The 23,969-nt window shown below is 37.1% G+C and overlaps 1 protein-coding gene across 1 annotated transcript in view; it reads left to right on the forward strand.

Moving 5' to 3' along the window:
- Positions 1 to 23,969, forward strand: part of LOC126248619 (intermembrane lipid transfer protein VPS13A-like) — a 764,418-nt gene that overhangs the window by 714,298 nt on the left and 26,151 nt on the right. The window contains exons 61-63 of the mRNA XM_049949782.1: positions 1,371 to 1,494; positions 10,796 to 10,862; positions 14,491 to 14,636. Of these exons, the coding sequence (XP_049805739.1) occupies positions 1,371 to 1,494; positions 10,796 to 10,862; positions 14,491 to 14,636 (337 nt within the window). The remainder of the gene's footprint in view (positions 1 to 1,370; positions 1,495 to 10,795; positions 10,863 to 14,490; positions 14,637 to 23,969) is intronic.

The following is a 23,969-nucleotide window of genomic DNA, read 5'->3' on the forward strand; positions in this document are numbered from 1 at the left end:
ATATGACAGTTATCATTTTTACAATTCCTCAAGTGACACTGTCCAATAATTATGTGTTAGTACTTTTAAAATATTTGATTCTGGGTGCTTCTTCATGAGATGTAGCATCACTTCATCATAAATAAGACAAAAAGCACTGATGAGAGAGTCATCTATTCATTGGCAAGTGTAAGTAGTAGGATCACATCTCTCGTTCAGAATGTTCGCCACTGAAATTCTTCCAGAAGGTGAAAACTGGTAATCTCCCACTCATTTCCATCCGTAGCCATGATCTTTGTAAAGATTTTTTGGGCCTGAAAGATAGGTGAGGTGATGATTGATCAACACCTGAATTCTCTACTAATTCCACTTCAGTCATCTTGAGCTGTGAAGCCTATTTCTGATTCAACATCAGAATTCTCTAAGAGACATAACATTTCTTCATCTGAATGTTCACATTGCCAAGACATGTTTGGAAATGTCTTTCATGTACAAAGAATATTACATGAATGACACAAAATAAACTATGGCAGGCTGTGATATGTATATGCCAAGATGTAGAAATGAGCAGAAACAACTCTGAGTGACTGCTGATTATTTATGTATTCAGAAGAGAAATTACAGTGGCGTCAAATTGACCTTGTCCACCATTCTTGGTAAATTGACAGAAATTTCCAAGGAAATATAAATATTGTGTGAATCTTAATTCACCACTGTAAAGAGGAGAAAAAGTTGGAAAAAGTCATATGATTTCATGAACAAATCAAAGTAAATGGATATCACATTGAAGAACAAAGTACAACAGGGGTCATTTTGACACCTTGCACCATTCTAATGTTAATTACCAGGTACAATAGATCTTATGACACATGTAGCATCTTAGTGCAGAAGTAATGAATCATACCCCAGTTTTGATACATTGCTGTGGCAGCATATTAACGAGGCTGAATTTACAAACACACAAAAAATTGCAAATTTTCTTTTTTGTGCAGGACATAGTACATTTTTTCACATTATTTTTATTATTTAGCACTTTCATACAATATATAAATGCTTAAAGCTTACAATAATTATATGAAACATCTTGGGGTTGACTTAATGTCATTTGTACCTTTACTGACACAAACAGAAATACAATGTGGCACTAACATTACTTATTTAAAAATATCGTAAATTCAGTCTAACTATTTTTGAGCAGAAATTTAGGTATGTTTGTCAAATGTTTCACATCTGGCATCAAATCCAAACAATGTGATGTGTGCATGACAGCAAAGCATGAGATGTAAATGTTGCATGTATTGCTTATTTTTATAGTGCTGTGTATGTGGTTACATCATAAATGAGTGCTCCTTGTGGGATTATTTACTATAAAACTTGACATTTCATTCTAGGTGCACAACAAGATGGAGTTGAAGGATTTTTCAGAGGTACTGGAAAAGGTTTAATGAGTCTCATTACTAAACCTAGTGGAGGTGTTCTTGATATTGTGGGAATGGCATCTGATGGAGTAAAAAGGTATACACAGAGATGTGTGACACCCATAAAATTCTGTTACTGATCTATTATATATGTATTTATATATGAATGTCATTGTATTATAATGTCTTAAAGGAAGATGTATCTTAAATGGTTTAGAAAGTTATTTAATTTGAAGCTATAATCAGGTAAATCATCTGGTGATGACAATAATGTTGTCAATCCGTAAATACTTTGAGAGGCATTCAATAAGTAATGCAACACTTTTTTTTACATATGAAAGCAGGAAGGTTTTATACAAGATTCCAATATACCATATAATTTCCCACTCTTGTGAGTACGAAACTCTATTTTTCAACATAATTTCCATTCAATTATTTCCATTCACAGCCTTATGCTACCGTACTGAGAGGGCTTGTATGCCCACATGGTACTGCCCTACTGGTTGACATTGGAGCCAACATCTTGATGTATCAATAACCTCCCCATCATCGATGTATTGCTTCTCGCAAGTGCATTCTTCATTGGGCCAAACAGATGGAAGTTTGAAGGTGCAAAATTTGGTCTGTAGGATGGGTGAGGAGAAACAGCCCAGTGAAGGTTTGTGAACTCTGCTTAAGTGTGCAGACATGTGTGAGGCCTCGCATTGTCACGGAGAAGAGAAGTTCGCTTGCAATTTTGTGGCAATGAACATGCTGAAGTCATTTTTTCAGTTTCCTGAAGGTAGCACAATACCCTCCTAAGTTGATGTTGCACCCCAAGGAAGGAATCAAACAGAACAATCCCATCAGAGTCCCACAAGAACATCACCATAAGTTTACTGGCTGAGGGTGTGACTAAACTTTTTCTGTGGAGGATGGGTGGTGTTGTGCCATTCCATGGATTACCATTTTGTTTCCAGTTTGGAATGATGACTCCTTGTTTCATCACCTGTGATGGTGTTTGACAGAAAATTGTGATGATTAGCCTCATAACATGTGAGGAACTCCACACAGATAGTGCTTCATTGCTGTTTATGGTCCTCTGTTAGGTGGTGAGGAACACAATGAGCCCACACCTTTGAGAACCCCAACTGGTGGACAATTGTGTAAGTACTACCAAACATGACATACCGTTATGCTGCAAGGTGTTTGATTGTGATGCATCAGTCGCTTTGAATGAATGTGTGCACGTGCTTCAACATTGCAGGAGTTGCAGCAGTGTGCGGCCGGCTGATTTGCAGACATCAGACAGATGTGCGCGACCTTGTTACGGGATGACAGACGCCTTGTCCAGTGACTCACCGTGCTTTTGTGCACTGCCAAGTCTCCATAGACATTCTGCAAGTTGTATGCAAATTGACAATGCTCTGGTTTTCTGTCAAAAGAAAGCCAATAACAGCTCTATGCTCTAAATGCACCTCTATTACAGATGCCATTTTGAATGCTACATATAGCACCACCAGCTATTGGAGCTTCATGAAACTATAGGGGCTGAAGCAGGAAAATTCCGCAATGTCCCACAACAAATTCTACATTTTTTCAACTGAAATTGTCTAAGAAAAATAAGTTGTTTCACTTACCAAATTCCCCCCATACATTAATTCAACACCTAACAGATTAGCAAATCTCCATAATAGTCATAAATTCCTTTCAATAAATGCTTGAACATATTAACAAAATGCACAAAAAGCAAATCATTTCACAAATTATAAGAATTTCAAGGGTGTCTTGTATGAGATCATGAGTTTTTATGTTACTCTGTATGAAATTATACATTCTCATAATGCACAGCAATATTAAATATTATATCTTGATCCAAATAGTGTGACACAGTAGGTCATACCTGTACATTAAAGACAGATTGTAGAACTGTGTTAAATTTTTTGTGGTACATTCTGCAGTGGAATGACATGTAGTGGTCAAGGCAAATGCCACCTAGTAACAAAATTGTAGCTTTTGTTAGACTAGGAGCCATGTTAGCGTTGTAGGATTTTAGCTTGTAAGGTAAGTAGACAGGTTTTCTAACTGAATCAACCACTGTCTTGAATAAGCCACATTTATTTCACAATAATTTAAACTATACAAAAACATGTCACAATAGAGAAGTGTGTGTCAAGCAGTTATAACAAAAGAAAAGTGCTCTTAAAGATATCACACACTATTTATGTTTTATTGTCCACAACTGACTGGTTGATCACTGAGGTTGCTACACAGACTCCTCCTTTTCTAATCCTGAAGCACCGGGGATGTCAGGGAACTAGTGTTTCACTGTTCTTCCAGTCCTTGTGACCACCACTTATCACATCAGGTATTGTGTCTGTATCCATTGGTATGTCTGACTAGTGGCTTAAGCATTCTCCACATATTCTGGGTGCTAATAACCTCGACACTAAGTGCCATGAAGAACAACAAATAACAAGATTTTCTGTGGCCACATTCCTGTGTGGTTGAAAAAATCTTATTTTCCATTGCTGCGGATCTAGATGCCATGACTGGTGGCTGCTGGGCCATCATGTCCTCTTTGGCATGGGTTGGTTTCAGGTGTTCAGTAGAAACAGTCTTGTCATTTACCATTCCACTCTATTTTGAATATATTGATGTATCATCATTGGAGAACTTTGTATGTTCCTATGTACAGAGGTTGTAAATGTGCTCAGCCAGGCATGTGTTGTCAGCAGGTCCTTGTGAATGAAGAGTTATTTATCTCCATGTATTTTCAGTCCTGTTGGGCAAATGGCTGAAGTCCATTGCGGCTTCTTCATTCGAAAGCTTTTTTTTTTTTTTTTTTTTTTTTTTTTTTTTTTTTAAATGAGCTCAGCCAGAGGTTTTAGTTTTCTCTGTATAGCAGTTGTGCTGCAGAGCACCCCAAATGCCCTTTAACAGCAATTCCCAGCCCTAACAGCACCAACAAAAATGAATCTGCACACTGATCTCCCATTCACATTATACATGCCTTCAAAGTTCTGTGGAACCTTCCTACCATCCTGTTGCTTGCTTGATTGCCTGATTATAGCTAGTGGTTCTGGTAAATGAGCACCCACATAGCTGTACAAGCTCTTGGAACAGCAGTAACTCGAATTGCCTCCCACAGTCAATTGTTATTGTCTGAGGTACCCCAAATCTTGTGATCCAGTAGTTGATAAAAGCTCTGGTGGCATGTCTGTGGTGGAAATATCTTCCAATCAGTGGATACATCTGTCTATCACTCTCAATAAGTGATTATACTGTGTGGACTTCATCAGGGTCCCACCAAGTCCAAACATGCAATCACAAAACGTACCATGGGTGTGTTGATGATTCCTGATGGTGCTGATACATGCCTGCCAATCTTGCATGGTGACATGTCTCACATGATTGAGCCCAGATTTGGCAATATTTTTTGATGCCAAATTGCCTTCTTTGTGAGCAATCTGACAGTGGCTCTCACTTCCCCGCATGTGCTACATTATGGAAAGTTGTGGAGACCTGGCACCAGAAATGTCTGAATATGTACACATGCTGCATGATGCAGGATGTATCACACCACAATAAAGTTTTTAGTACTGGCACATAAACCTGTGAGAGATTGATGCTGATCATTTGCTGTGCAAGCAGCAGGCGTAAGTTGCTGTCATTGTATTGTTGTTCGGCTGTGTGTTTCTAAGGAATATCCTTCATGCTTTCACAGCAGTGTGTGAAGAAGTCAGCCACAATGTTTTTGCTGCTGCTGATATGTCTCATGGAACTGAGAGATGTAATGTGCCTGTCAACATTTTCTAGCCAAGCCGTGTGCTGTGATCTTTGAAAAGAAAGTGGTTAAAGGAGCATGGTCTGTGTAGACAGTGGAATGCTTGCCTTCCACAGAGCCTCTCAAGTGTTGTATTGCAGCACAGATTGCATACGATTCTCTACCTATGATGCTGCACTTTTGTTGTGGAAGTGTATTTGAAAAAGAAAAAAAAAGGCTCCATTTACTAATTAGTGCAGTGCTAGTCCTATGGATATCTGACTGACCTCCACCATTAAAGCTAGTGGTGCATCAGGCTCACTACCAACTGCTCGGGCATCCACTTCGTTCTCTGTCTACCTGCCATATGCTTGCCTTTTTAAAATGTCAGAGAGTGGTCCTTGTAGTGCTGTGGCTAGGGGAAAAGCTATCTATAGTTATTAAGCAGTTCTAAAAAACACCTCAGATCTTTTTAGGTTTGTGGCACTGGCATGTTGCGTATGTTTGACATTTTCTGTGGCATAGGAGCTATGCCTGCTGCAGATATCTTAAAGCCAAGAAAGTTCATGTTGTCTCTACCCAAGATGGGTTTGTCCTTGTTGATGACTATACTGTATTGTTGTAGGCATTGGAAAAGCTGCCTGAGATGAATCTTGTGTTGTTCTGGTGAAGAAGAGAACACCAAAATATCATGTATACAACAGAACACAAAATCCAAGCCCCAGAGGACTTGATGGATGATTTATTGCCAGGTTGCGCCAGGTTATTCAAACTGTGAGGCATGTAATGATATTTGAACACACCAAACAGGATAGTGACAGCTGTGTTTCTGACATGTTCTTGAGCTACTGGTATGTGTGTGCAAGCTTTCTCACAATTAATGAAGCTAAATAACTGTGTTTTTTGCAACTGCTTTATTGAAGTCCATCACATGCAGAGTGGGATATCTATCAGGCACTGAACTTGCATTCAGAGGTACCATACAAATGCCATGGATTGTTTTTCTTCAAAACTATATGATGCGGCAAGCCCCACTGAGTATCGGAGGGTGCCTTTATACCTGCTTGAATCTGCCTGTTTATGTCTGCCTGTGGTACCAAACATTTCTCTGGAGTTAGTGAGGCTTAACACCAAGTGGTGGTCCAGATGATGTTCAGATATAATGCATTGTATCACTCTTGCATTTCTCTGCACACGTGATCTCTGGAAAAATTCTATACAATATGACGTGTTTCTACTTCTGTTGATGATAGCTGCTTCCCATTGTAGAAATCAGCAGACAATAGAAAGTTGTGGAGGAAATCAGCCCTGATGACACCTTTACATACATTTGTTCAGTTTGATTCTTATTTTACAAGACTATAAGTCTGAACACATAACCAGTATTGCTCAAAATGCTTATTTGTTTGGATGAGAAGATTAGGAGATTTTTCTAGCCTCCTTTGGCGAATTACATGCTGAATCAACTTTTGCTTCCTGGAATGAGTATTTCAGAAGTACAACAAATTTAAAATACGTGGCTGAAGTGTTGAAGTTACTCTTAAATGTTAAGAACTTTATACATTATCCAGAATAGGTTTAAAACATACTGTTGTTCTCGCTTAAAACTGTAATGCTTATTGTATAGTTCACAAAAGCAGTGATTGATATACATCATATTCTGATGATGTGAGGTTTGATCATTAATATTTTCCAATATGACAAAAAAGCCTCACCATTTCTCCCTTTCTCTATGTTATAATAGAAACCTCACCTCAATCTCTTGTTGGCTTCTTACACTATCTCAGCAGTGTCCACTGCCACAGGTGAAGTGAAACTTCACATTTTTAAGACACTAGACACCTATCTAATGAGGCTGGCATTCAAAAATGTGACCAGCCAACTTCATTTACATTTTCTGTTGTGTAGTTGGTCACTTGATGGCAAGATGAAATGAGGTGAAAAAAGTCATGGGATACCCCCTAATATTATGCCGGACCTACTTTTGCTTGGCAGAAACTCAACATGACATGGCCTCAACAAGTCACTGGAAGTCCTCTGCAGAAATATTGAGCCACACTGCCTCTGTAGCCATCCATAATTATGAAAGTGTTGCCGGTGCAGGATTTTGTGCACATACTGACCTCTCAGTTATGTCCCATAAATGTTCGATGGAAGTCATGTTGGGCAATCTGGGTGGCCAAGTCGTTCACTCAAATTGTCCAGAATATTCTCCAAACCAATCTTGAACAATTGTGGCCTGCTGACCTGTCTGGGAACATGAAGTCCATGAATGGCTGCAAATGGTCTCCAACTATCCAAACTTAGCCATATCCAGTCAATGATCAGTTCAGTTGGATCAGAGAACCCAGTTCATTCCATGTAAATGCAGCACGCACCATTATGAAGGCACCACCATCTTGCACGGTGTCTTGTTGACAATTTGAGTCCATGGGTTTGTAGAGTCTGTGTTACACTCAAACCCAACAATCAGCTCTTATCAACTGAAATTAGGACTCATCTGACCAGAACACAGTTTTCCAGTCATCTGGGGTCCAACCGATACGGTCACGAGCCTGCAAGAGGCGCTGAAGGTGATCTCATGCTGTTAGCAAAGACACTCGCATTGGTTGTCTACTGCAATAACCCATTGACGCCATATTACACCGCACTGTCCTAACAGATTTGTTTGTCATACAACCCCCACTGATTTCTGCCGTTATTTGCACAGTGTTGTTTGTCTGTTAGCATTGACAACTCTTCACAAACGCTGCTGACCTTAGTCATTAAGCGTACATTATCAGCTACTGTGTTGTCTGTGGTGAGAGGTAGTGCCTGAAATTTGGTATTCTCAACACACTCTTGACACTGTGGATCTTAGAATATTGAATTCCCTGATGATTTCTGAAATGGAATGACTAGCTCCAACTACCATTCCACAATTAAAATCTGTTAATTCCTGTTGTGCAGCTGTAATCATGTCAGAAACTTTTCACATGAAACATCCAATTACAAATTGCTGCTCTGTCTGTGCACTGCCCTTTTATACCTTGTGTATGCATTTCTACCACCATCTGTATGTGTACATATCACTGTCCCATGACTCTTGCCACCTCAGTGTAGTACCTTCTACAAGGCCATGACAAATTTCCTTCATTTATCCAAATGAGTAAGTGGATTATGTTCAATGGTTATATTGTAAACGGATGTAAACTGTAACCTTACTTTCTACTGCCTCTGTAAAAGGTACACCATTACAAGAGCACGTTGAAACATACATTCACCAAAGAAAGATTTTCCAGAGAATGTCTCATAAAAATAAAAGTGCATAAGAATGTCAAGAATAGAGCAAACAAAGTAAACAGACAGTATCTGCTAAGGACAAACATTGTCATCTTACTTATTATGAAAGCCATAAATGATTGTTTCACTAAATTTTTGCAGAAATTGAATGCCATACTTTTCTAATACGCATGTGCTGTAGAAGGGGCTAAGGGGACCACAAAGATAACAGTTCAAGCTGACTGTAACATAGTGTCATTGGTGACTGAGATTTTTGAGTTTTATTGTGGAACTGACATTATGTATTTGTAAACAGGTCATAAATGTAATTAGAGTGATATGAGGTTAGACTCAGATAAAAATACTAATTTTGGATTTTTTAAAATTTTTTTTCATTGAGTCATTTTAGTTAAAATCATTTTTACATCTTCTTTTCTCCAAGACTCCACCAGTAAAATAATACAGCCACCTTCTGTGGTTTCCAGTAAAACATAACATCCAGTTTCAGCTTCTGTTATAACATTCTTCAGATTATACTGGGATCTAGTATTGCTACTGTTGCCAGAGTATTCATATTTTTGCAATCCTCTTTAGTTTTATTTCATTGATGATACCTTTATTTATAGGCTCTCTTTATTTGGAATTGGTTAGCAGATTTTTTGTATTTGGTGCAGTAATGCCTTCAGGAAGGAGGTAGTTTCAGTCACATTAGTGTTTTGTAATTTAAATCTGCCACTAAATTGTTTAGTTAGTATTTTCAGTGGATAAACTGCAAAAAATTATGTATATGACTGCATTTATGATAGGTTGCTTCATCTATTTATGGATCTGTCATCCCCCATGAAGAAGACTCAAATATTTTCATGTTGGCATACTTACCCATGGGCTCATATTATGTCCTAGTTACCTATCTCAAAATTTGTGCCTGACTGTCTCAGACTTTTTCGGGCCACATTGTATACATACGATATTTTAAAATATTTGTTCCATTCGTTCAGGGTCAGTGTCTTTTCTTCTGAAAGTGCTTTGAGTAGCATCATCTAAAATTTTGTTGCTTTCAATAATAAATCTATATTATCACATCTTTCACTCAGTGTTTGAAGTGTGGTGCTTGTAAATATTTTAGACATGAAGAAGATTTGCAGCATTTGAGTGAATGTTAGATGGAAAGAAACACTTCTAATATATTTTTCTTCTGAAATATTTTAGAGAAGCAAAGGCAGCAGATGTTGATAGACATAATTTTTTCCTGGTGCTAGAAAGCCAAGAAAATGGTTCTGTTGTCTCCAAGGCAGTCACTGTGTCTGGGGAATCCACAATGATGAGTGATCATCTTGTAACTGTTGCATTTCAGTAAAATATACAAAAGTACATTAAATGAAAACCACAAAAATCAGCAGGTGGCAGTGGAAGTGGAACTGTAATTATCTCTCATCTGTCAGCTCATTAGCAACAATGATTATTCCTATATATGATTCTTATTGGTGGCTGGAAATCGTACTGTTCTGTCAATATAAAAAATTTGAGAAATGATTGAGCCACAACATAGAGGCAATAACCCATACAAAAGCTTCTGTCTGTTTGCTTAATAAGATGTTACATCTCATTTGAGGTAAAGGATTATCCACTACTAATTTTCTTGAATGTAAGTCCTTTATTTCCAAAAATGCAAATGCCTTGTGGGTACAGTTCGAGAAAGATGACCATAGAGGCTACCTAAAGTGTTTACGGAAGATGATATTATTCACCCACCAGCCACAGACACTGTGAAAGTAGCTATCTCAGTTTGTTGTTGTGATACAATTTGCCCCCCCACACACACACACACACACATTCTGCATGTCTTGTATCTTTAGATTTCATGATTTTATTTTCTCTGTTCAACAACATACAAGACTTCTCTCGTGACAATAATGATGCTTTTCAAACTTCAGTTTCATAAATAAAGACTTCTTTCAAATGTGATTGTCGTAAACTATTTACATGCTGGCAGAAAGTCAAACATAAAAGGTGAAAATTATTAACTGTACACCATTCACATTCAGTACAAAGGCTTACAGCAACCAAAAACACTACAAATTTTGTCATTAAAATAACATTAAAGAGTGAAAAGAGTAAACATTATATATTCCACTGCATTAGATTTAAGTTGTCAGAAAATCTTCAGACAAATGTTACTGCCTAGGAGGTCTTCTTAAGCTAAAAATCAGCTTATTTTTTAAGTATATTGTTGCAGTCAATGGTTCATATTTTATTTCCAGTCTTAAAGTCAAAACTTAGCAATAGTTATACAGTTCTCAAGAGTTAATATTTTATTCATGGTGTGATGCATAATAAATGTTTAAGTTACTATATTGTTTTTCCAAATTTTGATCTTGTTTTAATTTTACAGAGCTGTTGAAATGGGAGAAGATATAGTAATGAGAAAGCGTCTTCCTCGCTTCATGAATCCATACCAGGTATTTATAAATAAATATGTTTACACAGACACACATACATCTGTATGTGTAAGATTGTGGACTCTTTCAATAATGGTATGTAATGTGTTATAAAATGTCATCTCTATTGTGAAGATATGTAGAAAGAACTTCATATGATCATTGTCTTTTGTTTTAAAGAGAACTTTATGTAGATAGTGGACTGTTAGTAAGCACATAAGCAGTTTGAAGTACGTTTGGAGAGACCTTCCTGCCCACTCCTCTCTGTTTTGAATTGGATTCATTAATTTCATTTATGTTAAAATACTTTTTTTTATATTTGGAGAGCCATCGTGCTCCCCAAATTTGAACCAGTTTCATTAATTTCATTCATACAGTCATATGAACTCACTAGATTTATGGCTCTGCCCACATTACTACTATATCCTATAAATCCCTGTAAAGTGGTGGAAAGTAAAACATGTCACAGTGGAAGGCTGGTGAGCAAGAGTCTTTTATAATTTGCATTGAACTATGAGAGTGAATTCACTCTCATCGTAATTTGAGTTTGGGAAAGCATTTCCACATATCTGTACTATGTTTGGATGATCAAAATATTCCAAAAGATTAACTTTAGCCTCAATGATGCTTCTCATTTACATTGTCCTCCTGTGTTGGTAACTGTGGAGCATGTTGCTGTAGTATGAAAATTGGTGCAGAAATATCAATGGGTGTTATTCCATCACAGAGGAGTTTTCGAGTTCCTCTTATTCTACTATTTACGTTGATGTGCAAAATCTCACTGGAACAAAGCAGTTTTAAACTTTGTGGATACCACATTACTCAACAGAGGAGTAGAGACAAGTACATCATGTGTTATGCTGCAAAGAATTTCACAACAGTTTGGAAGTGCCTTATGTCTCTATGTGAATAGGAATTTTAGAGTGACAAAACCTAAGTCGCAGTCAGTTCACAAAAGTAGATAGTCATGTTGAAAAGATAAAAATTTTGTGTTCCTCTTAGTTTTATCGGCAAACACCACATGTAGTGACTGATATACAGTACAGTGCTTGAATCAAGTTGTAAATGTTCTTCAACTACCGGGCAGTACCAAGAACTGACAGCTGGTTTATTCATTGCTCATTCCAAGAACGGTTTAAACATTTGTACTTACCATTTAATAGCAGTAGCCTTGAAATATTGATCAACCTCAGTATATAAATATATTTACAAACAAAAACACCAGCATTGCTTAGTTATAGTACGTTGAGTGGGAGAGCAAACTGGTCACTTTACATGGAGAGCTTCTGTTCAGAAATGCATAGTTTTGACACTGTATGGCATCAGATTTAGAGAATAGTTTGGATGTAGTGATGGTCAGGTGTTTCACATTTCATGTAGAAACACCAAAATAACATAATTCTTTACAAAAGGGTTTTTGAAATTTTGACCTCCTAAATGGTTGCAGAGCATACATTAGCAGTCTAGACACTGATGCACGTTGAAAGATATGGTGCTGAAAGTTCAGTATTTCGGTTGTAGGATGGATTTCTTTGACAAAGTTCCTCATCTGATGTTATGGTAGTAGCTTACACAATAAGTATTCATAGTATCTAAAAGAAAATAGTCAAGATGTATAAGATATGGTGATCATAGTGGTCATGAGAAGGATCCACCTCCACCAGTCTTTTGCTGGAAGGAGGATCCTTGTGGTGCCACACATTTTAATCAAAGATGAGCTGGAGCTCAGCTGTATCACACTGACCCTATCTGATTAACCTGTAGCTACACCTCAGACAATAGTGAAGGAGAAACATCTTGAGTGAACATGCCTTCATCAGCAAATGGCTGAGAATTGTGGCTGGAATATGCAGCATTGCAAATACTGCTGTGCAGACTCAACTCATATTCCATTGTTGTTGCCTGGACTTTCTTCAGATGGTATGGATATAGCTCTTCTCCATAGACAATTCTCCACTGAGTACCATGAGAAGTGTCCAATGATAATGCCACTAGGAGGGTGTTAATGGATAGTTGCCCTTCAAAGTGCTCCAAAATGTCATCTTCAAAGGCTATTGTTTGAAACAAGCATGATCTTTTGACTCCTTATACTGCACAACAATGCAGAATAATTTTGACAGAATTCAAAAGGTTTTCTAAATGCACAGTAAATTGATCATTATTTCAGAATACTACTTTACATACAGGAAAATGTAATGAGCATAGAAAATAATTTTGCTATATGTACATGCTACACTTTTGTTGCTGTCTAGCACAGAATACTGAATCGCGTTGGTATTTTTTTGATAGTGTTCATTGTGGACTATGCCTTCACCAGTAATTTCTTGCTTAAAAAAATAAACTCTGACTGAACAGGCCATAAAGACCCAATGGTACCGACCAGCCACTGTGTCATCCACAGCCCACAGGTGTCAGTGGATGCATGAGTCAGCACATCGCTCTCCTGGCCCCCGGCTGAATGTCAGTTTGCAAGACTGGAGGCGCTACTTTTCATTCAAGTAGCTCCTCAGTTTGTCTCACAAGGGCTGAGTGTACCCCGCTTGCCAACATTGCTCGGCAGACTGGATGGTCACCCATCCAAGTGCTAGCCCAGCCCAACAGTGCTTAACTTCGATGATCTGACGGGAACCGGTGTTACCACTGCAGTAAGGCCTTTGGCAATTTCTTGGATAAAGGCTCTAGATTTTCTGCAAATTAAAGAAAATCTGGAAGGAAACAACTGTATCAGTGGATTCAAAAGATTAAGAGGTGCATTGCAAATACTGAAAATTGTTTTAAAGAAGCAAAATAAATGAGTCTGTACCAAAAGAAATGTTGGCGGATTTTAAATGTAATTTTGTTATCTTAGCATGTAATCATTTACAACATTTTTAACTATTTGAATTACAAATTAGTTTCTTGTTTTCACAGTAATTCAATTCAAGGCCTAGTTCATAATTCCAAAATTTCATTTATTTTATGGAATGATAATTTTTAGATTTTTCAATATGTTTATTTATTAACGTCTTTTATATTTCTGATACTGCTTTCTCAGTAAACGGAATTAATTGGGATTGTCTATACATTTTAGATCCAATTTTGTGACTGAATTTAACCAGGTACATCACTCTGGTCTTGTTTTTGAAGCATCCTCAGTTGCTTGTAACAGATACATTCTAACAGATATATGCAATATAGTTATAGATATTGTGGCTATTGATATTTGGTGTTAACCTTATACAGGTTGTAAACATGCTATTTTGCACATTATTTCCAGTCTTTTATATTTTTCATAATATTTACTTACTGGTTTTCCTGTTCAGTGAATGTATGCTCACTTAGTATATTGTGTATTCAAGTAGATCAGTTGCATATGGCATGAGATGTGTACATCATATAAAGTAACCTGTTATAGTGAGAATTTTTGATAACAAGTATTAGAAATTTGGAAGTAATTACATGTATGAATTAATAGGAAATCTGTTTTCCAGTTTGTATTAGTTTAAAATTCACATTTTTATCACTGCTGTTTGTTACTAAAATGATTCTTCTCAACACATAAATTACTTTTTATAATATTTCTTTCCATTATATTTAATTTTAATAGATTTTACTGAAATTAATAGATACAGCAATTTTATACATTATTGTTTAATATGTTTAATTCTAGGGTATAAAACCTTACTCAAGGTATGAAGCTATTGGCATGCATCTGCTGAACACATTAAGCAAAGGGCACTATTGTGATACTGACACATATTGGGCACATGCATGCCTTACAAATGATGCTAAAAGAGTTGTTCTCATCACCCTTCAGTGAGTCTGTTATCTTTTTAAAACTATTTATAAGTACAATTGCTCTTATCTTAGTATTTCCTAGGCAGGGGTCACGTTTTTTTTATTTTTTTCAAATAGTGAAACATATACGCTGCATAGTTAATATATGGAAACTTCAGGTTGGAATATCAATAATATAAGGAGAAAGATAGATTGCTTCTCACCATAAATATGACATGTTGAGTTGCAGAAAGGCACAATAAAAAGACTGTTACACATTTAGCTTTTGGCTAAAGCCTTCTTCAGCAACGAAAACACACACACACACACACACACACACACACACATTCATTCACACAAGTAAGTACACCTCAAGCACACATGACTACCTTCTATATCAGATCGGACCAGAATGGTATTCCGGTCTGAATGTCATTCTAGTCTAAATGTGTAACATTTTTTTCTTGAGACTGTCTGCAGCCCATTGTGTCATCTACTAGGTGAGTATCAATCAATCTTTTTCCTTATATTGCTGTATAATTAATATAAGTACCTATATGATCTATAACATCAAATATAATAGGGAAAAACATAAAGCTGTCTCATTTCCTCCAAACAAGCTGTTAATCACCCATTTCTCTTCACAGAAACCACCCATGAGTACATAAATATATTTCAGCAGTGAGAAAAAGAAATATAGACAGTTCTGTATAGAACATCCATGATACTTATCACAATATTCAGTTGCATAACTAGTAGTTCAGTCCTACACTATCCTCTGACAATGTTGTTACAATTGATCATATGGTTCTTACTGCTTTTAATATCCTATTGGCATTACTGTCTATGGTTTCAACACACCTTGCATATTTATTTCATTCTTTTTCATTTAGAGCAAGGAGTCACATAATAGGCTCATATTTTTCCCTCTCTCTCATCACTATGAAACACTTAAATATAGATAATGGGTTCTCTAATGCTGATTTCCCTGTTTCGGAATTCCATGTTCAATTATTATTTTATTTTCAAGAACTCATGAATAGGAAGGAAATTGATGTTGTTAATATATCTGAACTCCATTACACCACATGCACAGAAGATTAGTGCCCAACAGCAATAATTTAGTAGTATGATCACACAATTTCAATATAAATAACACTGTCTTAGGAAGGGTGGATTTGAAAGGAAACTGGTGCAACTGGAACTTACCTGGGAAATTTAAGGAGGTTTTGCATCCTAATTATATTTTTCCTTTCTTTCCAAAGATTTTTTTAAAAGTTTGACACTCACATATTTGATCGTGTTTTTCTGATGTCTGTTCCATCAATCCTTCTCCAGTTATTTTTGTTTTGGTAACTTCGTTAGTTAGATGCCTCTTTTCTTTTAAAACATTAGAAATGTACATAGGAGTAGGATCCATGCAGAGTACCCCCATTGAGACATGCATTTGAATTACTTTTCTTACTCAATTGCGGAGTACATATCTTGCAGCACTAATACCATGTTACATAAATTGTGAGAATACTGAGAGCACATAGTAACTGATATGGGATCATAAATCATAACAACACATCATGGTAACAAGCAACAGATACAATTCTTTTAGGTAATTATCAAAAATATGATTATGGAGCTCAGACAAAATGTGTGACTCGGTTGACAGTTTCTGTGCAGGGAGAGCACAGCTTGTTACCTTGTATCATGAGTGAGACATTGACAGAAGTAGGAATACCTTCATGTGTGCATAGCTGTTCCTGTTGGATATTAAGGATATTTTAACGGTCAGGCAAACAATATTAATAGTGAATTTGAAAGTGGTGCGACTTATATTAATTGTTCAAAAATGTAAAATTGTTCACTACACAAAATGCAGATAAATAGTGTCCTATAACTCTAATACCAGTAAGTTGCAAATGAAATCATTCAAGTCAAGAAAATACAAAAGTGTAACAATTTGCAGAGATGTCAAATGGAATGATCACAGAGACTCAGTTGTAGGTACAGTGGGTGACAGACTTTAGTTAATTGGCAGGATACTGGGAAAATGCAGTCAGTTTACAAAATAGGCAGCTTATGTAACAGTTGTGCATCCCATTGGGCAGGTCAGGGTCACTTCATTATGTCAGAGTGACCGATATGAGTTATACCACAGCTGGATAATCAACTTTACCAACCACAGCTTATTATGCCTCATGGCCATTCCTCCTGTTGATGTTATATGCTTCTTTGACTCAACAGTGAAATGACAGACTGCAGGTGAATGGCAGATTGTGTTACACCCTTTTCCCTGGTATGGTGTAATATGCAAAGCTCTCATTGACTATAACCCTGGGATAAATGGTTGAAAGAGCCCCAAAACACATAGTGTGCAGCAAAAACTTCAATATAAAAGGGAGAGTCATGGAAGCTGAGTAATGAGTTCAGTGAGAGACTCTTTGTCTAGAAAGTTATGTGGTGGTAAATAGAGGAAGTATATTTTCAATCCATGATTCACATGCACTGATACACTGGCTGCTTGTAGGTCAGTGGTGAGTGGGTAGAGGCAAAGATTGGTTTGCATTGTTTCCTTTTGCTCTCTCTCCACTTAGATCATTCTTTTTGTGAAGGATGTAGCTCCATAGCTCAGGGCCATCAGATAATTTAATATTAGTGCCCTCAAGACATACCATGTTTGATAGAATATAGACTGCACTTTTTTCCTAAATATTGGCTCAAAAAATCTTGGCGCAGCCTATAATTGAGATTTTTTACCCCTCAGATCATAAATCAATAATTTCAAAATGACATGTACATGTATCTTGTAGGTAGAAATTGATACCATTACAAGTTACTCATTCATTCATTCATTAATCCTAGTTCCATAGATCATGAATATATCATTTCACATTTTGTAATGATGTGAAATGTGTCACTTTAACATAAGTTTTCTTTATACAAAATAATTAGTTTATATACAGGGTGTTTCAAAAATGACCGGTATATTTGAAACGGCAATAAAAACTAAACGAGCAGCGATAGAAATACACCGTTTGTTGCAATATGCTTGGGACAACAGTACATTTTCAGGCGGACAAACTTTCGAAATTACAGTAGTTACAATTTTCAACAACAGATGGCGCTGCAAGTGATGTGAAAGATATAGAAGACAACGCAGTCTGTGGGTGCGCCATTCTGTACGTCGTCTTTCCGCTGTAAGCGTGTGCTGTTCACAACGTGCAAGTGTGCTGTAGACAACATGGTTTATTCCTTAGAACAGAGGATTTTTCTGGTGTTGGAATTCCACCGCCTAGAACACAGTGTTGTTGCAACAAGACGAAGTTTTCAACAGAGGTTTAATGTAACCAAAGGACCGAAAAGCGATACAATAAAGGATCTGTTTGAAAAATTTCAACGGACTGGGAACGTGACGGATGAACGTGCTGGAAAGGTAGGGCGACCGCGTACGGCAACCACAGAGGGCAATGCGCAGCTAGTGCGGCAGGTGATCCAACAGCGGCCTCGGGTTTCCATTCACCGTGTTGCAGCTGCGGTCCAAATGACGCCAACGTCCACGTATCCTCTCATGCGCCAGAGTTTACACCTCTATCCATACAAAATTCAAACACGGCAACCCCTCAGCGCCGCTACCATTGCTGCACGAGAGACATTCGCTAACAATATAGTGCACAGGATTGATGATGGCGATATGCATGTGGGCAGCATTTGGTTTACTGACGAAGCTTATTTTTACCTGGACGGCTTCGTCAATAAACAGAACTGGTGCATATGGGGAACCGAAAAGCCCCATGTTGCAGTCCCATCGTCCCTGCATCCTCAAAAAGTACTGGTCAGGGCCGCCATTTCTTCCAAAGGAAACATTGGCCCATTTTTCAGATCCGAAACGATTACTGCATCACGCTATCTGGACATTCTTCGTGAATTTGTGGTGGTACAAACTGCCTTAGACAACACTGCGAACACCTCGTGGTTTATGCAAGATGGTGCCCGGCCACATCGCACGGCCGACGTCTTTAATTTCCTGAATGAATATTTTGATGATCGTGTGATTGCTTTGGGCTATCCGAAACATACAGGAGGCGGCGTGGATTGGCCTCCCTATTCGTCAGACATGAACCCCTGTGACTTCTTTCTGTGGGGACACTTGAAAGACCAGGTGTACCGCCAGAATCCAGAAACAATTGAACAGCTGAAGCAGTACATCTCATCTGCATGTGAAGCCATTCCGCCAGACACGTTGTCAAAGGTTTCGGGTAATTTAATTCAGAGACTACGCCATATTATTGCTACGCATGGTGGATATGTGGAAAATATCGTACTATAGAGTTTCCCAGACCGCAGCGCCATCTGTTGTTGAAAATTGTAACTACTGTAATTTCGAAAGTTTGTCTGCCTGAAAATGTAGTGTTGTCCCAAGCATATTGCAACAAACGGTGTATTTCTATTGCTGCTCGTTTAGTTTTTATTGCCGTTTCAAATATACCGGTCATTTTTTAAACACCCTGTATATATATATATATATATATATATATATATATATATATATATATATATATATATATATATTTTACGGTTACTACTTCATACCTAAAAATTCATCTTTTGAATAGAAGTAGTTGTCATTCAGAAATTCTGCGGTTATTTTTGTAAACCATCAAAGACTTACAAAGAAAACAGCAGGAATACTTATACCTTGTTTGCAAATACAATAGGTGTTGATGAAAAAAGAAACCACAGCACCATTGCTTTTCAGTACCACATGTACATATTTCCACACATTTACTGTAATGATGTTTGGAATATCAAAATAGACTGCCTTTTGTCTGCATTCCCTATTTAGGAATGCAATACAAACTTTTTTCATAAGCTTCATGCAGTTTTTGCACAGTTGTATCTCTACTATGGACAAATAAAATATTTTGTTGCATAAATTGCCAAACCCACCAATATGAAATTTAAATTCCATTGAAAAATTGTTTCTTTTACATGCTAATTTGAGCCCTTCAGTTTGATGATTTCAGTTGTAGCAGCATATCCACATTTCCTGTTCTGAGCTATAAAATCAAGCAAGTCTTTTTCCACATTTGGATATTTAGGCTTTTGAAATGAACACCTACATTTCAAACTATTGAGGAATTTCTCTTCACTTACACACCACTAACAAATTTTTTTTCCTACATGAAATCCTTGCTCCCCACTTTCCATGTTCCTTTGCATAATCCATAGCTGGTAACTTGAAGTTTCTTAATTGTTACATAGGGTTCACAACATAATTTGATGTCTGCATCATGTATATAGTAGCAGTACTTTTGTAATTGGCCATAAATTTAGTAGCATGGCCATTATTGGAGTTTTAGTATTGACTATAGTCTCGTGCAAAAAGTTAAGGTGCAGCTTATATTCACATGCAGCGTATATTCATGCAAAAACAGTATACACATTGGTCTTCATTGATATTATACTTGTACTTCCTTTGGATGTATCCTGAACCCATTTATGTTCCACTGCCCGCAATGAGGTGTCTCCTTCTTTTCCCTATTTTTCCACCATAGTGGGAAGTTTGCAGTTACCTGAGAGACTTTCTGATTCCCTCAGGAAGACAAAGACCTCCATACCTTCATCTTATTCATAAGACAGGACAAGGGTCATGATGGTTTTGGACCTAATAATTTTGGTCTGTTCTTTACTATCCACAGCCTGTATAATGAGATGTTGGTAGGGTTCTTTCAACAGCAATGTTTTTCTGTTTCTCTTCTTCTGTCTGCCGTGAGGGTCTATTGTTCTTTCTGACAGTATGTTCTGCTTCCACCATTGTTTCATTTGTAGGCAAACTTGTGAGTATAACCAATAGTGCAGGTTTACTTACAGCTGCATTTTGTTGCACTCTGTTCAGCTGTCAGTATCTGAGTGCCAACATCAGTCTTTGGTACAGGCTGCTTTAGTGATGAAACCAATGACTTTATGAAACTAGGTGGCTGTGTGGCATTTGCAAGTAAATGTGGTGCGACTAAAGCGCTGTATAGGGTTAGGAACTTAGGGTCTAACCTTAAGGCAGATAAAGCCTTCTGCAGTGTATCCCAGTAGATTCGGTATGTTGGAAATCAGAATAAAAGATGGTGTTTTCTTGAGCTCATCATTTACTCTTTTGATGAAATTCTTTACTTTGATGATGTCTTAACTTTTCTGGTTTTATTACATTTCTTTGTCATCTAAATCCATGACATCATTATACTAAACTATATTCTACTTACAAAGGCTGAGCACTATGGATCAAATGGTAAAGTAAGGATGTGGCTCAAGGCATGTCTAGATGATAGATATGTATAGTTCCAGGTTCCCGCAACTATACATAAACAGCGAACGAAACTGATCAGTTCATATCAACAAGCTGTGTAAAAGGCTGAATTCAGCAGCATTTGCCATTCGCTCAATTTAATCTGTTTTTATCTTGGAAGCAATTAAAGCTACATATATATGATATTTACATTCAATTATGACATATGGCATCATAATTTGAGGTAACTAGTCATGAGCAAAGTCTTTATTGTACAGAAAAGAGTCATCAGAATTATGGCTAGAGTGCACCCTAGATACTCTTGCAGAAACTTATTCAAACAGCTTTGCTTCCTCACCATGCCATAACAGTACATTTTTTCACTAATGTGATTTGTGAACAATAATCATAAAATTTACAAAACAAACAGTGAATATCATGATCATGATAAAGAAGTAAACATGGACTTCACAAAAACATAAAAAGTCTCAGCATGGTACAGAAAGTAGTACATTATTCAAGCATAAAAGTATACAATAAACTTCCATTTCACGTTAAATCTGTCATTGTGGATATGACTTAAAAAAAAAAAAAAAAAAAAAAAAACAGCCAAAACTTTATGTTTTGAATAGTTTTTTCTATTCTTTACAGAATTTTTTTTACAGTGTACAACAGTTATTACAATGTGTTTAATTTTAAGAATTCCTATAAGAACTGGCTAAGTAGCACTGGCATATTAATTCTTTTTGAATGTATTAGAATGTAAGACTTATAATTTGTTTGTGTAATCATTATTACTATTATAATGTGTGTTGTTGTTGTTTAAACACTTCAGTCTCATGTATCTGTTTATATACAGTTTAGTTTGTAAGCCTCATGACCAATTAGATATGGTTATTACTGTAATAATCTGACGTGTTCTACATCCTAGTGATACACTCGCATCAAGTATTTATGGAACACGAAAATAAATAAATAAAATAAATAAACAAGTTACAACTACAATACAGTAATTTAACACTATTAGCTTACTGTTCATGGCATTCTCTTCAAGTGATTTGTTTGCTGGTGTATTTTTGATTGTCTCAATCATGAGGGTACCATCACACAGCCCCTCAGCAGTTGCCTACATGTCCCTCTAATGCTTTGTGTATGTACAAAGGTGACAGTTTTTCAAATGTACCTTCCACACATTTAAAAATGATGAAAACACATTTCACCATAGAATGTCACCTGTAATTGGTGGTAATAGACATTTCAGATGCTCTAGCCACAAGAGATCTCCTTTGAGTCTGTATGTTAATACTGCCCAATGGGCCATTGTTGTGAATGTTAGAAAGAGGTGTAGGTTTCATTGGCATCCATTACCAGGTTGGAAAACAGGACTCCCTCAGACAGAGCAATGCTTGTTGGATAAACCATGTGCAACTGAGGTACAGCAAGTTCCCCAGAAGTTGCCTAATAACAAGTGTACCATCTAAACAGCCAGCCATCACATCAGTGAACAGCATAACTTCAGGTGTCTTTTTTTTCTTTCCTGTTCTTTTTTTAAATAAAATATTCCAGCTACTATGCTGCAGTCAAATGGATTTAACATTTAAATTTAAATGTTATATGCATTTGACCACAGCATAACAGCCTAGATAATTTTATTAATTGTGACATTTTCAGCTGTGAAAGTTTAAATTTTAAAATGTTTGTTTCATGCTCATGGCCCATGTGGGTAAGCCAAGATCCCCATTACTTGTGAGACACCAAATTCCATTGTCACATCTCACAGTGGTCACTGAAGCATGCCCATGGCCTATAGATATAGCAGACAAGTAGCACACCCAAGTCCCCATTTCAAGAAACCTGTGTTTACCAAATCTGCACTCTGTGAATGAAAGTTAAGCTTTGTAAGGTGCTCGTGATTTGGTAGAACCTAGGAGGCACAAATACCATATATCTGGCAACCACTGGCCCTCATGAAATTATAAGAACCAGTACTAATTAATGCAGGAATATACTTCAGCTCCCTACATATTGCTCAGAAATAGAATCCAACAACAAAGTGAGACTAATTAGCATGCAATAAATTATTCTGTGCTATTTGCGGGTAGTCTCATCTACTTAGGATATCTGAGGTAATACTGTTAGCCATTTTTAAGAGCCAGCCATCAAGTAATGTGGCAGCAAGATCTAGTTTATGCCTGGTAGCTTTGAAAAAGATGGCCATTGAATAGAGGCATATATTGTCTGCATATTTTAACAGTCTTAGCAGTTGTTGATAGAGAAGTTTAAATATCTGCAGTATATATTGTACACAATATTGGACTGAAGGTTTATGCATAACGGAGGCCTTAAATTCTGTGCATGGGTCCATAATGTCATTGCTCGACCAAATGAATGTCCAACAATAAGAAAGCAGATTGATGTGATGAAGGCATCTAGATTTCTAAGAGTGCAAATGTCAAGCTGAAAGGAGTGATCCCATCAATTTACATGTAATATTATATATTTGTATACACATAAACAAAAAGTTTTCCATTACCTCGGTTCTGAGAGTTCCAGAGCCTGTACAGAAAACTGGAATAGAGATCAACATAAACATCATTTCTTCCCTTTTTATTGCTCATGAAAACAACACATTGCATGTTGTACCACCATACAGCAAGACCTTCAGAGATGGTGGTCCAAACTGCTGTACACGCCAGTACCTCTAGTACCCAGTAGCACATCCTCTTACATTGATGCATGCCTGTATTTGTCGTGGCATACTATCCACAAGTTCATCAAGGCACTGTTGGTCCAGATTGTCCCACTTCTCAGCGGCAGTTCAGCATAGATCCCTGAGAGTGGTTGGTGGGTCACACCATCCATAAACAGCCCTTCTCAGTCTATCCCAGGCATGTTCAATAGGATTCATGTCTGGAGAACATGCTGGCCATTCTAGTCGAGCGATGTCATTATCCTGAAGGAAGTCATTCACAAGGTGTGCACGATGGGAGCATGAATTGTCATCCATGAAAATGAATACCTCACTATTATGCTGCCTATATGCTTGCACTATCGGTCAGATGATGGCATTCACATATCATACAGCCGTTATGGAGTCTCCG

This window comes from Schistocerca nitens, chromosome 3 (genome assembly GCF_023898315.1).
Source record: "Schistocerca nitens isolate TAMUIC-IGC-003100 chromosome 3, iqSchNite1.1, whole genome shotgun sequence".
In the NCBI taxonomy this organism is placed as follows: domain Eukaryota; kingdom Metazoa; phylum Arthropoda; class Insecta; order Orthoptera; family Acrididae; genus Schistocerca; species Schistocerca nitens.